The following is a 17,468-nucleotide window of genomic DNA, read 5'->3' on the forward strand; positions in this document are numbered from 1 at the left end:
GAGCTGCTGCTGAGATCCTGCTGGCACCTTAATGGCCTGATATTTTCCAGGGCTGTTTTCCATTCGGGAATGCGGCCTGGTGGCTTTTGAAATGTTTAAAACCTTCTGTCCCTGTGGCTGCAGCTGGTCCCAGATCCCAAATGGATTTTTTGCTGGAATTTTGCTGCCCTAAATGAGCAGAATCCAAAATTCCTTGGATCTGTGTTGATCCCAGAAATGTGGATTGAGGAATGAACATGGTGGAATAAATCCTTGGGATTTCTTGGGATCTGTGAAAGCGCCCCCAGTTCTCCAGCCACGACTCACTCCAATGCAGGAATTAAAGAGGGAAAAACTTTCCCAGGACATGAAAACAAAGGAATGATTCCTGTTATTTCTGTTATTTTTCCCAATCCCTGGGAGTTTTCCAGGCCAGGCTGGAATAGCCTGGTCTAATGGAAGATGTCCAGGGGATAAATGGGATAAATGGGATAAATTATCTTCCAGGTGCTTTCCAACCCAAACCATTCCATGGATCCAGTGATCCCATGGTTCTGTTTTCTTCCCAGGGATATCTCCAGCATTCAGAGTTTTCAGGGATCCTATCTGATCCCAGAAACCTTCCTGTCCTAATTCCTGTTGGGACAGAAAATGGAGGAATGGGACAGAGAAACCTGCAGGAAAACCTTTCCAGTGGGGCTTTGCCATCTGAAGGAAATCCGGGAAGAGATGGGATCCAGGAAAAGCAGATGGAAGGGGTTTGGATTGTGGATATCCGGGATGACATCAACAGGAACTCCAAGAGATTTACCAATCAACTGATTTTTATTGGAATTCCAACCTGGATCCCTTCACAAGTACACTGTGATTTGGTGGGTGGCTACCTTGTTCTGGGTTTTTGGGAAAATACAAATAATCCAAGGAATGTGCAAATGCCCCTGAGTCAAAGGATCCTCCTGGTATAGAAAAGTGACCTGGAAATGGAAAATATCCTGGAAAAACGACATAAATCTGGGAATTATTCCCTGCATTTTGTTTCGAGGGGAAGCGTTATCCAGTCCAAGCGTGTCTGGGATTAGGAAAGCTCCAAATGGACGCTCTTATCTCAGTCCTTGGGACAGGAATTTGGCACTTGAGTCCCTAAAAAGGCCTGGAAAATCCAGGATGAGGATGCACTTCCAGCACTGCCCCTTCCCTGTGGGGCTGTGTTCTCCCTGCTCCTGGATGCATTTTCCTCAAAGCAATCCCGGTTTTTGGGCCCCTTCCCAGGAGAAGGGCAGCGTGTGATCCGAGACGGGAATTCTCCCTGTGCCAGCTGACACCGTGTGGATGCTTGAGCTTCCCTAAAGCTGCATCCTCAGCTCTAAATATAAACCTGGGCTTATCTTTGCGTGACAAAGGCCAGGGGGGCCATCCAGCCTGGAAAAGTGAGCTGGGAATGTCACTCAGGAGCTGGGAATGTCACTCGGGATGGCCCTGGCAAGGACCAAAGCCATCGGAGCACCTGGATCGTAACCCAGCCTCCCCCTTGTCCCTGCACTGCAAAAATGTTTGAGCCGGCGCCAGGCTTGGCCTAAACCCCCCAAAATCTCTTTTCCATGGAAGTGTTAATTGGGAACAATGCCGGATCCAAGGGCAGGATCCAAAATAGCCGGGGCCAGTCTTGTCCTTTTATAGCCGTGGGCCCATTGTGAGCGGTGGCATGTGACAGGTCTGGGAGGGACAATGCGGCACTTCCAGAGGGGATAAAGACCCACCCCAGCCCGGGATCTTTCCTGCAGCAGCTCCTCTTTCCTGCCTTTCCCAGCCTCTCTGTCTCTCCTTCCCAAATCAGCCATGGCTCCCAAGAAGCCCGAGCCTAAGAAGGCCGAGCCTAAGAAGGAAGAACCCAAACCAGCGCCTAAGCCAGCGGAACCGGAGCCCAAAAAAGAAGTGGAATTTAACCCGGCTTCGGTCAAAGTAGGTGGATTGATCCTGTGTGTTGGAGCTGGTGGAGGAGTTGGATACTGGGAATTGATATCCTCAAAAAATTAACTGGGAACTGGGTTTGTGCCAAAATGCGAATGTCTCTTGAGGGATAAACAGTACAAGGCACAGGAGGATTTCTTTGCGAGGCGTTGTCCTTTGGGAATTGTCCTTTGGGGAAAAGGACTGGCTTTGGGGAAAAGGATTGGCTTTGGGAATTGTCCTTTGGGGAAAACAATTGTCCTTTGGGAACTGACCTTTGGGAAAAAGGATTGTCCTTTGGGAAAGGGCATTGCCTTTGGAATTGTCCTTTGGGGAAAAGGACTGGCTTTGGGGAAAAGGATTGGCTTTGGGAATTGTCCTTTGGGGAAAACAATCGTCCTTTGGGAACTGACCTTCAGGAAAAAGGATTGTCCTTTGGGAAAGGGCATTGCCTTTGGAAAAAGGAGATTTGCAGGATCTCTTTTTAGTGGGAATTTGGAGCAGACAATCACAGAATCAGGGAATCCCAGAATCCTGGAACGGTTTGGATTAGGACAGACCTTAAATCCCGTCCCATTCCATGGGCAGGGACACCTCCCACCATCCCAGGTTGCTCCAAGCCCTGTCCAACCTGGCCTTGGACACTTCCAGGGATCCAGGGGCAGCCGCAGCTGCTCTGGGAATTCCATCCCAGCCCCTCCCCACCTTCCCAGCCAGGAATTCCTTCCCAAAATCCCATCCAAACATTCTCTCTTTGACTTTGAAGCCATTCCCTGTGTCCTGTCCCTCCAGGCCTTGTCCCCAGTCCCTCTCCAGCTCTCCTGGAGCCCCTTCAGGCCCTGCAAGGGGCTCTGAGGTTTCCCTGGAACCTTCCCTTCTCCAGGTGAACATTCCCAACTGATACATATCCCCTGATTCTCAAAGAGCAGTTTCCCCTCAGGAAAACATGGGAATTATGTGAGAAAGGGAATAAATTGCTTTGTCTCCTCGTTGATTAAATCCTTCTCCTCTTCCACATGGGACCAATCCCACAGCTGAGGATTCAGGACGAATCCTGGAAGGGTGTTTTCCTGCCTCGAATCCCAATTTCCTTGTAAATCTTTATATATTGGTAAAAAAAAAAAAAAAAAAAAAAAAAAAAAAAAAAAAAAAAAAAAAAAAAAGCAATGATTTGTAACATATCAAGAAATCAAGTCCCAAGGAATTCAGTTTTGGGGAAGTTTTGAAGGGAATAACTCCAGAACAATTCCATGACCTTGGGAAAGAGGTTGGTGATGGGATCCAGCTCTCCAACACCTCCTTGCTCAACATTCCAGAGCTGAAAAAGGACAGTGACAAAGGGAATTACTTCCCTTGGAGGCTCCAGCCAGGACACGGTGACTTTGTGGGAATACCCACTGGGATTCTGGGACATTGTGGGATCAAGGGCAGGAGGGATGAGTTGTCATTAAAAAAAACCCCAAACCCAAATCGGCATCACTCCAAAAAATCTTTACTTTTTAATCAAAACAATTCCACTCTCCACATTTTTTTTTTTTTTTTTTGATCTTGGAAAGAAATTAATTCCTGCATTTAAAAAAAATTACTCTGCACAATTATTTGGGAAAATTCTTATTTTTCATGGAAATGTTTATTTTTCCCTTCGGCACTCTTTGGAATTTTGAAGGTTACATATGTTATAACTATTATGTAAATTATAGAGCTCTTATCCCATTTTGAAGGTGCTAAAAGTTTGGAATTCCCAAATAATAAACAAATCCCAATCCCTGCAGGGAATATCCCATTCCCAAATACTGGACCAGGGAAATTGGGAAATGCAGAATTGGAGCCTGGGACATTTTTTTCCCAACCTAAGAGAAAGGGGAGAGGATATTTCCTATAGAAGTTTTCTTGGGAATTCTTTAATTTGATCAGGAGTGCCCTTGTCTGTTTGTGCAAATTCCCGTTCCATAAATCCAGCTCTGCTGGAGCCCAGAATCCCTTCCCAAAGTTTGGGAAAATGCTTTAATGAGGGTTGGAATATTCTTCAAATATCCCAATTTCTGCACTGCGGGGTGAAATCCATTCTCATTTCCACAAACTATGGATAAAAAAAAGTTGGAAAAACAACCTTGTATCCAAACAAAATGTTCAAAATCCATCTTTTTATGGGAATGTCTCAAATTCTTTCTATTCCCAGATTTTATTGGTTGTGTTTGGAATTTCGGAATTCTGAGACCTTTTTTTTTTTTAACCACTAAGAAGTCTCAAAATCAAAATATTCCTGCGGTAGGGAAAGGTGCTCCCTGTTGGAATTTTCCTGCCTTTCCCATTCCTGGTATTGATCCCGGGATCTTATTTTGCACCTGGAATTATATCGGATTTTTCCCTTTTTTTCCCTCTCACCTTTGGATGGTCCCAGTTTGTTTTTTGTGTGTGTTAGGATGCCACTTCCAGGGACCTAAATGTGGGATCCATCCCTTACCTTAAGCCATTATCCCAAATTTTTGGAGTTTCTCTCACACACGTTCCCATTGGATTTGATCCAATGCTCCAAAATTTTCCACGTTCCAAAGATTGCCCAAATTTCCAAGAGTGGGCGCAATTGGATGTTGTTTGCAACTCATCCAAAAGAGGTTTTGGGGGGATTTATTTTCCAGAACAGTTGGGCTCATTCCCTGGAAAGCATTTTTTTTAAGGAAGAGTTTTTCTCTAGGATGATCCCCGAACTCTTTATTTTGAGGAATAAATTGTCCTACAAAGATTTGGTAGCAAAAAATTGTCATTTCCTTACATTTAATTCATTCCCACCTGGAAGCTTTTTAAGAGGGAGGTGCATTTTCCCAGGAATATATTTTGCTTCCGTGAAAAATAATCTGAAAAATGGGATTAATTTATGATTTTTGAGGACACAGAAAATGGGAATGGCTCCTAGAGCTTTAACCACGGGAAAATGGATCATTGGATTTAAATCCTCAATAACAAACAGGGAGAAAATCTCTGGAAGTTCATCCCTTGGGATGGTGCCAAATTCCTATATCGGGGTGGGCTGAGTCACCCTTGGGAGATGCTGAGCTGGGATAAAGGGAGATGAGACGGGAATTTGGGAATTTGGGTGCCAGCATTTCAGTGGCTAAAGTGGGATGAGGTGACGTTGCTCCAGGTCTGGTGACTGGGATAAAAATCCACGTGGAGACAGCTGGGATACGTGAGGACCTGGAAGAGACACGGTTTTCCATAGAGAGTTTTCCATGTTTTCCACGCTTTTCTGGGGAAAAAGCAGCCAGGAATTATTTTTGGGGGGCACTGGGATCTCAAGGCAGCGTGGAATCTGTTGTCCCTGCAAATCCTTGCTGGGATACTGGAACGGAAAAGCTCCTTCCCTTTTTCTGCATGGAAAGATGGAAAAGCAGCCAGGGAAAACCGGGATGGTGCAGCACCAGGAATGGCGAGTCCTGCTGGATTTGCCTGCTCAGCTCCAGAGCTTCCACAGGCAGAAGGGCTGCACGTGAGGCTGGGATAAAGGGAAGCTTCTCTTGGGATGAACGGGTGGATTTTGGGAGAGATGGATTGATTTGTTCAGTTTAATCCCACCCCAGGGATGGGATAATTCCAACTGCCAGGCCCCAGCAAGTCCCCTCTATCCTCAGGCGCTTCCAACTCCTGAAAAATCCAGCTCCTTAAAAATCCAGCTCCAGGAGCTGGAGCTCTTCAAAATGTCCCTGGAACTGTCCTGAAAAATAAACAGGAATGAGCTGCCCAAGAGGCACTGGGATAACAGGATAATGGGATAGTGGGATAGCGGGATAACGGGGTAACGTGGTGACAGGAGAGCTCTGCTTTTATTTCCCAACTCTGGCAGGCATGGCATTCCCAAAATAATCCCTCTCTAACCCGGTCCCACTTCCGAAGGGACCAAAAATTTCCCTGCAGAAAATGATAGAATCCCAGAAGGTTTGGGTTGGAAGGGACCTTAGGGATCATCCCATTCCACCCCTCCCACTATCCCAGGCTGCTCCAAGCCCTGTCCAGCCTGTCCTTGGACACTTCCAGGAATCCAGAGAAATCCTTTCCAGTCCCCCCCCACTCTCTTAACCAGGAAGTCCTTCCCAATATCCCATCCATCCCTGCCCTCTGGAATTCTAAGAGCAGACAGAAAATGAGGAATAATTTTGTGGGGGTTTTTATGCAGCAGCGACCTCTGCATGACCTTGACAAAGATTCTGCTTCATATTCCTATTCCTGAAGTATTTTGCTCTGGAATTAAAGCTGGAATTAAGAGTTGATTTCTGTTTTTACTTCCCTTTCCTTTGGAGGGCTGGAGCTGTTGGGGGCTGGATCAATGTTCATCCCAGGGCACTGGAGGAGTTTATATCCATCATAATTACTGTGGAAAGTGATGGGAGAGGGGATGATGAGAATGTTGTGTATTAATAGGATTAAAAAGGTTTTAGTGGAAGGAAAAAACCCACATGACGGTGAAATCCAAATGTAACCTCAACCCCAGGATCCTGATCCTGATGGTTTTCCTGGCCTCTTTCCAGCTCCTGCATTTCTGTCTCCTGAAGCAGTGTCCCAAGGGAACAGTAAAAAAAAACCCAAAACAACAACAATAAAAACCCCAACCAAAAAAACCCCCGTCAAAAAACCCCACAAAAAACCCCAAGCACCCCCAAAACCCCAACGAAATAAATAAATGAATGAAAAAAACCCCTAAATTCCAACATCCTCTTCCTCCCAAACTATCCCTGCCGTGGCCGAGTGAAAATCCCGCTGTTCATCCCCGGATCCCTCGGTGTCCTATGAAAACCCAGGAATGTTGTTTCACTCTTGGAAGGGCTCCATTGTCTAAATGCTTCCCCCGGCTCAACTCCTGACTGCTGGGTGACAACAGATTTATTCATAGGACTGATGTCAGGCTTAGCTATGCCTGGCTTAGTGCGGAGTGACGGGGTTTATTGGGATTGATAAAAATTCCAGGAGATTGGAAGCTGTGAATGACGTCAGCGGGGCACAGGGTGGGGTTAATTCCTCCTGGAGCCTCCAGGACAAAGCCAGGGAAAGAATCCAGCAGCATAAGGATCCAGCTGATGCCATCAGGTGGTGATTCCCTGAAGCCAGGATTGGTGGAGATGAGGAAAGCTGGAATCACGCTGGTGGAAAGGTTTGGATTTGGAGGTTTGGTATCCTCATGGAATGTCTAGAGTTGCCTATACATCAGGGCAGGACAAAAATGGGAATTTCTCTGTCTCCCATATGGATTTGGACCAAAGCTCACCACTGGGATCCTTGGGGAGAGGGAGGCATGGATGGGAATGTCCTGGCTTTAAAACCTCCATTCCCAATGGCAGAAATGCCAGGGAAAACTCAGTTCTTCTGAAGAAGATCCCTTTTCCCGGGATATTTCCCACAACCAAAACCCCTAGGGAAGCCATCCTAGCGTCCTTCCAGGGAAAAGGGGAATGCAGAGTCGTGGACTCATTTAGGGTGGGGAAAGTCCTCAAAGATCGTCAGACCCAACAATTAATCCAGCACTACCATCACTGTCCCCGGGTGCCACATCCACACGGATCTTAAATCCCTCCAGGATCCCTGCCACGGGCAGCTGTGCCAGGCCTGGACAGCCTTTTCTGGGAAGATTTTTTCCCAATATCCAACCTGAACCTCTCCTGTGACCAAGTGTCCAAGGCCAGGCTGGGCAGGGCTTGGAGCAACCTGGGGTAATGGGAGGTGAATCCTTCACGGACCTCCCAACCCGCCCCGGATCATAAAGCTGAGACTAAACCAATTTCTTCTTATCTGAGTCATTTCCCCCCCTTCTTATCAGTTCTCTTATCTTGTTTTTGTCTCATCCAGGTGGAATTCAGCCCTGACCAGATTGAAGGTGAGGAAGATTTTTCTCTTCTGGGCTCAGTAAATCCCTCCCTGGCAAGTGCTGGGACGAGCAGGGCTGGGATATTGGAACAACTTTGGGAAGGCTGAGCTTTAATTCCTGGCTTTTCTTCCTTTCCTCCTCTAAATCCTTCCCTCCAAAAGAAAAGCAGGGAATTCGTGTCCCATTTCCAGGAGTTACACCCCCAAAACAGCCCAAATACAGGTTTTTCTTTAGGAAAAAAAACCATCAGTATCAATATTTTCAAAGGAAAACCCTCAACTCTGCTTCAGATAATTTTTCCTGCCTTCCATCAGAACTTAATGTGTTCCAGCTCTCCCGAATCCAGCAAATAACACCAGGCATGGAATTTCTTTATCCTTTCAAAGCCAAACATCAGCATCAGATTCCAAACCCTTTGTCCCAGCTCAGGAAACTGATCCCAAAACCTCCTGCCTGAAGTCCTGGGAACGCTGGGACTGCAGCTGTCCCCTTTCTCCTCAAAAATCAGCCTGGGTTTTATGGGATAATTGATGGATGGAATCAAACATCTGGCAGGATTTGCCTTTGGTCTTTAAACCCTTGGGAGAGCCCCTAAAAGATGGGATCGGGGAAGGGATTAATTAGAGCAGGGGAAAATCAATCAGAGAGATGTTTAATTATCACCTCCCTTTGTCTTTCCCTGCTGGCCCGAGGAGGATCCGGGGGTCTCAGGAAGATCGGATGTTTCCCAATTTGTCAGCTGGTCCCAAAGCTGACAAATTCCTTTGGAATTCCCAAAGGAATTCCATCCTGTGGGTTGGATATCCCTGGTCTATCATCATTGACTGGGGTTCTGGCAGCTGATTCCCAGTGGAGGTGGTGGAGGAGAAACAGAAGCTGCAGCACCTCAAAACAGTTTTAAAACCCCCCAAATTCCTTCTTTTTGCTAAGGAAAAGGCTGTGTGGAACAAAGGATTCCCTGAAAGGATTCATGGGTGTTTTGGTCCCCAAAATGTGGCTCCGGGAGAAGAATTGATGGTCTGGGGTGAAGCTTTGTGGAACCACCCCCGTTTTTATGTGTCCTGCTCCTCAGCCACGAGCAAAACCCATCCCTGGTGGCAATGTCTGTTTTGAACTCTGGGTTTGGGCCTCTCCAGCTCCCAGAATTGCTGGAAACGGGGGAAAAGGAGCTGTGCCAGATGGGCAGAGAGGCAGTAATTAGGAATCTGAAAATATCCAGAGGGTTCCTGGCCAGAGGGAGGGCAAAGGACACCGAGGTGGTTTTGGTGCTTGGATGGGAATTTCATGGAGTCAGCAAATGCAAATGAAAAGATTAAAATAGTAGGGAAACAAACAAAAAACAAACAAACAAACAAACAAAAAACCCAAACAAACCAAACAACCAAACAAAAACAAAACAAAACAAACAACCAAAAAAAACCCCAAAAACAACAAAAAAAAAAACCCAAAACAACCCAAACCCCTGGAAATCTGAACTGTCAGGAATTTTGCTGGATTGGGAATCTTCAGGAGATGGTGCTCAGCACTTGGTCCCAGGGAGTCAGAGAGTGGTGATGGATGAGGAGCTCAGGAAGGTGGGAATAATCCCCATTTTTCCCTCAGCCACCTCGGCTGTGAGACCCCCGGGAAAGGAGCCAGGAAGGGGTCTCTGCCCCCATTCCACTGCCAGCAAGGAGCCCAGGAAAATCCACGATTGCCCTCTGCTGGAATGAGGGGCTGGAAAGGGATCGGGGCTCTGCCCAGGGACAGGAGGCAAAATCCAGGAGAGAGAGGCAGGGAGAGGAGGAAAGAGAGGAAAGTGGGAAGAGGAATACAAGGGAATGTTAATTAGTCCTAAATGAGAAGGTTCAGATTTGTTTGGAATTGTTGGATGAAGAAGGAAATTAGGAAAATTGGAGTGGAATGATCAAAATGGAAAGGGAGGGAGAAAGGAGGAGAGGAAAATCCAGCAAAAGTCAAAGAAGGAAGGACAGAGGGAAAGAAGCAAAGGAGAAGAAAGAAAAAAGAGGGAGATGGAATGAAGAGAAGGAATTGGGGAAGATGGAGAAAACCTGGCGTGCAGAGTGTGTGGCTGAATGGTTGAATGAATCAGGATTTATGGAAAAGAGGATAATCTCCTGGAGTTTGGAAACGTGGGAGGGAAATAAAGGTGGAAAAGTAACAGCAGCGCAAGAGCCAGATCCAGGGATTTAAAGCCAAAGGATTTTTGGGATCAGTTGTGGATGGTGCACTGGGAAGTCAAGGATAACAGTGAAGTTAAAGGATTAAGGATAAAGTTAAAGGATGAAGTTAAAGGATAAAGGATAAAATTAAAGGATGAAGGATGAAGTTAAAGGATGAAGGATGAAGTTAAAGGATAACAGGCTGCTACTGCTGCTCCCTGGGATCCTCCCTGACCCTGCAGTTCCAGCAGGGAAAGAAGAGCCTGAGGAACTGGAGTGCCTGGGGAAGTTTGTGCTGGATCCTGCATGAGGATCATGGAATCATTCTATTTGGAAAAGATCCTTATGGAAAGATTCCTTATGGAAAAGATCAGTGGTTGGGACAATTGATCCCAACCTTTACCCCAGCACTGCCAATGCCTTCAAGCACCACATCCACATGAAATCAGTGGTGGGAAGGAGAACCTCTCCCATGGGAATGCTCTTACCAGGATCCTGCTCCTCACAGTTGTGAGGGACTCCATTTAGGGAGATGGGAAACCTCTGAAGGGAATGGTTACATCTCCACACAGGGCTGTTCTCTGGATCCAGCCCTGGAGGCACCTCTGGGGTGCTGTGTCCAGCTCTGGATCCTCAGCACAGCAGGGACAGGAGCTCCTGGAGCTGAGCAAGGGCCTGGAACATCTCGGTGCCCAGGAAAGGCTGAAGGAGTTGGGGCTGCTCAGCCTGGAGAGGAGCCCCAGTGAGAGGGGCCTCAGCCCTGGGTGTCCCTGGGTGTCCCTGTCCATCCCTGTGTGTCCCTCAGTGTCCCTGGGTGTCCCTGAGTGTCCCTGGGTGTCCCTGGGTGTCTCTGTCCATCCCTGGGTGTCCCTGTATCCCTGGGTGTCCCTCAGTGTCCCTCAGTGTCCCTGTGTGTCCCTCAGTGTCCCTGGGTGTCCCTGTCCATCCCTGTGTGTCCCTCAGTGTCCCTGGGTGTCCCCATTTGTCCCTGGGTGTCCCTGGATGTCTCTGTCCATCCCTGTCTGTCCAGGGGCAGAGCAGAGCCAGGCTGTGCTCCAGGGCCCAGCGATGGCACCAGAGCCACTGGCAGGGACTGATCCCAGGAATTCCCCCGGCACAGGAGGCAGAACTTCTGCCCTGGGCAGTGCCCAGCCCTGAGCAGAGCCCAGAGAGGCTGTGGGGTCTCCTCCCTGGGGATATTCCAGAACTGTCAGGATGTAATCCTGAGCCCTGTGCTGGAGCAGGGAGGTGCCACCAACTGCCCCACTCTGGTCCCTTCCAATCCAACCCATCCTGGAATTCTGGGACAAGGTTTTCCAAACACCTTCACCCTCCCCCACCAATACACAGCTTGTTGGGTGATAATCCCGGTATTTTTTTCTTGGCATAGCTCATTTCCAGCTCCTAGAGGTGCTCCTGGAGCTCCGGGCACTGGGTCAGTGCTCTCAAAGTATCCAGTGTTTAATCCAAGATCCGGTTCTCCCATCAGCAGAGCTGCTGTTGAATCCTGGGCCCTCCCGAGTGCTCCTGAGCAGCTGGAAAGCTCCCAAGGCCAGAGATTTCTCCTGTTTTCCACACTTTCTGATGTTAACTGAGACGGAAATACCACGGGAGAAGCACTTGACCTCTCCGATTCCATTCCCCCGTGGAACCGGAAAATGCAGGGAAGGAGGAACACAAACACCAGAGATAACAAAGCTCATCCAAATTTTTCCCAAACCACAAAATGAAACGGTCAGGCAGTCAGCGAGGGAAAGGATTCAACTGGGTTTATCTTTTATCCGAGGGAGCACGGAATGAATTTCTCCTGACCGTTTTTTTCCCCTTCCAGAATTTAAGGAAGCGTTTTCCCTTTTCGACCGCACCCCCAAGTCGGAGATGAAAATCACCTACGCCCAATGTGGAGACGTCCTGAGGGCTTTGGGGCAGAACCCGACCCAGGCTGAGGTCATGAAGTTGCTTGGCAGACCCAAACCTGAAGGTTGGTGGCCTCCTCCATCTGTTTTGGGAAAGGGCGCTCCTAGAATTATTCCTGGAGAAGGTGAGGTCTCGCCTTCCTAAGGGCGGAGTAACTCAGGATATGGAGCAGCCTCTGAAGTTGCCAGCAGAAAGGGAAGGGAAAATTAATCTGGAAATCAAGATAATTGTCCCAAATTGAGGGGAATTAATTAATTTAACAGCCCTGGGCATCAATGTGTTTTAAAACGACAATTTTTTTTTGCCTTTTAAAATTGCATTTATGGAGGAATTTATGTGTTTTTCCTAAAAACACTGATTATTTCCAACACATCCAGAGAAACAAAGGGATAACGTGGATGTAAGGACACAGATTGTTCCACAGAAGATGGATGGGAAGGCCTGTAATGACTGCAGTGATATCCTTCTGTATTCCATATTGCCGTGTTCTTCTCTCTTTTTATCCAACATTTATCACCACAGTTCTGCCCTCACAGTAGATATCCTGTAGTTAATTCCCAACTCTCCCAGAATCCAACAGATCTTCCATTTCCCCACTCTTTTCTCCCTCAACCTGGAACTCATCACCACAGTTCTGCCCTCATGGTGGATATTCCACTGTTAATTCCCAACTCTCCTAGAATCCCCCCAAAACTTCCATTTCCAGGCTCTTTTCTCCTTTTATCCAACATTTATCACCACAGTTCTGCCCTCACAGTGGATATCCTGTAGTTAATTCCCAACTCTCCCAGAATCCTCCCAAACTTCCATTTCCAGGCTCTTTTTTCCTTTTATCCAACATTTATCACCACAGATCTTCCACCCTATGGTGGGTATCCCATGGTTAATTCCCAACTCTCCCAGAATCCCTCCAAAACTTCAATTTCCAGGATATTTTCTCTTTTTATCCAACATTTATCACCACAGTTCTGCCCTCACAGTGGATATCCTGTAGTTAATTCCCAACTCTCCCAGAATCCTCCCAAACTTCCATTTCCAGGCTCTTTTTTCCTTTTATCCAACATTTATCACCACAGATCTTCCACCCCATGGTGGGTATCCCATGGTTAATTCCCAACTCTCCCAGAATCCCTCCAAAACTTCAATTTCCAGGATATTTTCTCTTTTTATCCAACATTTATCACCACAGTTCTGCCCTCACAGTGGATATCCTGTAGTTAATTCCCAACTCTCCCAGAATCCAACAGATCTTCCATTTCCCCACTCTTTTCTCCCTCAACCTGGAACTCATCACCACGGTTCTGCCCTCATGGTGGATATTCCACTGTTAATTCCCAACTCTCCCAGAATCCTCCCAAACTTCCACTTCCAGGCTCTTTTTTCCTTTTATCCAATATTTATCACCACAGATCTTCCACCCCATGGTGGGAATCCCATAGTTAATTCCAGCTCTCCCAGAATCCCTCCCAAACTTCCATTTCCAGGATCTTTTCCCCTTTTATCCAACATTTATCACCACAGTTCTGCCCTCACAGTGGATATCCTGTAGTTAATTCCCAACTCTCCCAGAATCCAACAAACCTTCCATTTCCAGGCTCTTTTCTCCTTTTATCCAACATTTGTGACCACAATTTGTCCCCCGCAGTGAATACCCTGAAGTTAATTCCCAACTCTCCCAGAATCCCCCCAAACTTCAATTTCCCCTGGGTTTTCCAGAGATGAATTCCAAGATGATCGACTTTGAGACCTTCCTGCCCATGCTCCAGCACATTGCCAAGACCAAGGACACGGGAACCTACGAGGATTTCGTGGAAGGGCTCCGGGTGTTCGACAAGGAGGGGAACGGGACGGTCATGGGAGCTGAGCTCCGCCACGTCCTGGCCACGCTGGGTGAGGAAAACCTTCCCTTGGGAATTTCCATCCCTGCCCTTTCTCCCTCCCTCTTTTCCCTTCATGTTTTAGTTCTCTGATAAATGTCTCGTTCCCATCACCATAAAATTATCCCAAAATTTCAAACCCCACCTATTCCCGCTGTTTGTTCCCATTTTTCTGCGCTTCCAAGAGGCACTTCTGTCCCTCCCTTCTCCTCTCCCTCACTCCTTCCTGTTCTGTTGGATTTCTCCAATAAATATTAAATTTCCATCAATCATCCCGACATTGCCAATCCAAACAATTCCCTTGGTTCTGTTCTGCTTCACCAAAATGAAGACTTACAAACCAATAGGCACCACATATTTAAAATTAAATTTAATTAAATCCATCACTGATCCATACCAAAGATCCCAAATTTGACCTTGGAATCTTCCGGAACCTTAAACTCAGAGGGGAACTGAGTTTTCACTGAGAGTTTTTTCATCAGGACTTGGTTAAAACTGGCTCAAACCTTCAAGATTTGGCCACTTAGACCAAGCTTATTCTTAGGAAAATGAGTTGTGCCCATAATGTCCTGTGGGTTTCCATATTTTTCCTGTCTTTGTGGATTTTGGATCAAATTTACTCTCAAATTTGGATCTGGATTTGGGTCAAGTTTGGAATTTGGATCAAGTTTGCCACTCCTAAAGGAGCTTTTCCCATGGTCAGCACCCCAAATTCCCACCAGGAGAAATGTCCCCCTCTTCTCTTTCACTCCCATTTGTCTTCTTCAGGAGCTTCCTAAATTCCTAAATCAGGGATTTTGATCCAGGGATTTTGTTTTCCATGCAGGGGAGAGGCTGACTGAGGAGGAAGTGGATAAACTGATGGCTGGGCAGGAAGATGCCAATGGCTGCATCAACTACGAAGGTGGGTGGGTGCCCTGAAAGCTTTCTTAAAATATTCTCAAGAAAGTTTAAATCCATGGAAAATCTGGTGCAAAATTTCCAGATTTTAGACAATTCTGAGTCCGTAACTCTTCTGATAAACCCCATCTATGAAAGGTTAATTATGTTTTCCATATGATAACTGATCCTTCTTTCCCTCTTTTTTTCCAGCTTTTGTGAAACACATCATGGCTAACTGAGCCCAGGTGAGCCTCCTCTGCCCTTCTCCTGGATTTCCAAGTCCTGGTTTCTTTAGGATTGACTGGAAACTTCCAGTAAAAAATATTTTTCCATGTTCATTTACAAATCCCTGCTCCCAAACTCCTAAAAAAGCAAGGAAATAGAATTGAGCTAACGAGAGAGGGGGGAAAAAGTAGAAGAAAAAGAGATAAGAAGGAATCAGGAATGTTTACACCACTGGCAGTATAATTAGTGGTTTTCCATAAATCCGGCTCCCACCATCTCCTGACAATGGATTGGTTTTCCAGGAAAAGGCCGGAGCTTTGTCCAACACATCCAAACCACGGCACCACCCAGGGCATCTCTGTCTCGCCCTCACAAAGGAGCTGGGCTTTGTTTCCAGGATTTCCTGGGCAGGATTTATCCCAGTTTTACTGGAAAAGGTGCCCACTGCCTTTATCTGGCATTCCCTGGGTTTTCTCCCTGCTCACATCTTGGGGGAGGAGTTGACCAATCCATCTATTCTGATATCCCGGGAAAAGCTGCACTCAGATTTGGTCTGGGTGTTTTGGGTTTCCTTTGTTTGTTTTTAGTCTTTTCCCATGGCTCTGGTTTATTTTTAGGCCTGGCTTTGCTTTGGTTTTGGAGCTGACCTGGCTGTGCTGTGGTGACTTTTGTTTCTGGGTTAAGTAGGAGTCACATCCAGGTTTTTCGGGAATTCTGTTCCGAGATATAACTTAACAAAATATAAACAAGCTAAAAAAAAAAAAAAACAACCAAAAAAACAGATTTGGTTTGCTTTATTTTTTCCCTTTATTTCTATTTTTTCCCTGTTAGAATCCATTTTTTTTCCCTTAAGGCATTTACCTGTGAACTTGGACTTTTCCACCTCATTCCCAGTTTTTGATACCAAAGATCAGGAGCTTTGGTGAAATCCCAATCCACGGTCCCTGCCTGTTATTCAGGGATGTTTTCAATCCTTAATCCAAACCCATTGGAAATTCCCATTCCAATGGGAACTAAGGTCAGCCACCAGAGAAGACAAGCGAGCATGGAAAGATGGGAAGCTGGAAAACTGGAACAGGATTGGGAAGCAATTCCGAGGGCGTTTGATGGGTTTGGAAAGGGGGCTGGGAGATTGCGATTCCCTGGAAACCAACATTCCTGGGATTTGCTGATGAGCCTCGGTGGTGTCATCCAGTGGTGGCTCTTGGAATGTTTAGGGAAAGAAAAATGGAATGTCTACCCTGGAAGGAGCGAAGCTCCTTTGCCACAGGATCTGAACTCGGTGGGAATCTGGAGCTGAGCCCAGAAATTCAGGAATGGCTCCGTCTCTTGTAGCAGTTTTTAAACTCTTATCTCTTTAAAATAATATCCCTACCCAAAATCTGAAACTCTCTACCAGAAAACCACCTTACGACTACAACTTTTACTTAAAACTCCGTACTAAAAAACTTTTTACACCAACTTTAACACCTTAAACTCTTTACCTTCAAAACTAATATACGTATTCATACAATAAACAACTTTTAACAACTAACGACTACTCGTATCCCTGTAAAAACCTAAAACACAACCAAAACTCAACAAGAGACGGAGATGGATGGAGGGGAGATAAAGCTGCATCTCTGCATCAGCATGAAACTGGGGCTTTCCTTTTCTCCTGATTTCCTGAGGGAATTGGGACTATTTTATATGGAATTTCCTTACCTGGGTTAGCTCCAGGTGTTAGGGACTGCTTCCCATGTTTTCTCCACCACTGAGCATGGGATTGTGGGATTGGGATGATTCCTGTTGTTTTGGCAGCTCTGGTTGTTGATAAGCTGAGAATGATTCCTGGTGGAATCGTTTGTTCCTTCTTTTTTTCTCTAATTCTTAAAAAATATCTTTATCTTTCAGGACAAGATAAGCACCGAGAATTCCAGATACCGGCCTTGGATTTCCATGCGCTGGAATTTCTTCTTGTTTTCCAGCCCAGATTCCCATTCCAGAGCTCCAAAACTGTGCCTAAATCTCTAAAGATGTTTGGATATTTTTGTTTAATTTGCCTTGTTCCTCCATGGGAAAAGAGTGGATCCTGTGGAGATCCAACGGAAGAAACTGGAATGTGAACTATGAATCCCTGGGAATTTCTTTAGGATGAAGGATATAAACAGAAATACAAAATTGAGGGAAAGGGAGGAATTCTTTTCATGAATAAATTGATCAAAAAAATGATTGATCCCTTTTTCCATCCCAAACTCCACCTTTTCCCTGTGCTTATGGGACACCAGTATAAATCCCAGGAATATCCTTCAGGCTTAAGGAAAAACTGTGGAATTCCCAGAAATTAGCAACAAACAGAACCTTGCTGATGTTTTTTCCTCTGCTTTGGACCATGGAAAATTAAGGTTATAAAAGCAAAAAAATCCCAAACGAAAACAAAATTTGCTAAAATCCATCTTTTCTCCACAAGGATTCCTACCCATTCCAATAATTTCCCTAGGAAAAAAGGAAAACTCTTCCCCAAAGGAAAATTGGAAGTTGTTCTAATAAACGCATCTTGTTCCTGGAGTTTTTGCAGTAAAAAATGGGATTTTCCTTGTCTTTGTTTCCTCATTGTTTCTGTGTCTGTGTGAGGGAAAGGGAAAA

General features: G+C 46.1%; 1 protein-coding gene across 1 annotated transcript; it reads left to right on the plus strand.

The window, feature by feature from the left end:
* Positions 1–1,781: 1,781 nt before the first annotated feature.
* On the plus strand, positions 1,782–17,382 carry MYL3 (myosin light chain 3). Its single transcript, XM_053995876.1, has 7 exons — positions 1,782–1,938; positions 7,762–7,789; positions 11,774–11,923; positions 13,576–13,749; positions 14,563–14,640; positions 14,829–14,863; positions 16,737–17,382. Exons 1-6 carry the CDS (start codon positions 1,816–1,818, stop codon positions 14,855–14,857), a joined length of 582 nt encoding a protein of 193 aa, XP_053851851.1. The 5' UTR covers positions 1,782–1,815; the 3' UTR covers positions 14,858–14,863; positions 16,737–17,382.
* The last annotated feature ends 86 nt before the right edge of the window (positions 17,383–17,468 follow it).

Source organism: Vidua macroura, chromosome 1, assembly GCF_024509145.1.
Source record: "Vidua macroura isolate BioBank_ID:100142 chromosome 1, ASM2450914v1, whole genome shotgun sequence".
NCBI lineage: Eukaryota > Metazoa > Chordata > Aves > Passeriformes > Viduidae > Vidua > Vidua macroura.

What these genes read in the sequence shown, in the direction of transcription:
- MYL3 (XM_053995876.1), top strand. Translation starts at nt 1,816, where the DNA reads ATGGCTCCCAAGAAGCCCGAGCCTAAGAAGGCCGAGCCTAAGAAGGAA. An exon ending in CAGCCCTGACCAGATTGAAG is followed by an intron (nt 7,790 to 11,773) that starts GTGAGGAAGATT and finishes TTCCCCTTCCAG; the next exon opens with AATTTAAGGAAGCGTTTTCC. An exon ending in TGGCTGCATCAACTACGAAG is followed by an intron (nt 14,641 to 14,828) that starts GTGGGTGGGTGC and finishes CTTTTTTTCCAG; the next exon opens with CTTTTGTGAAACACATCATG.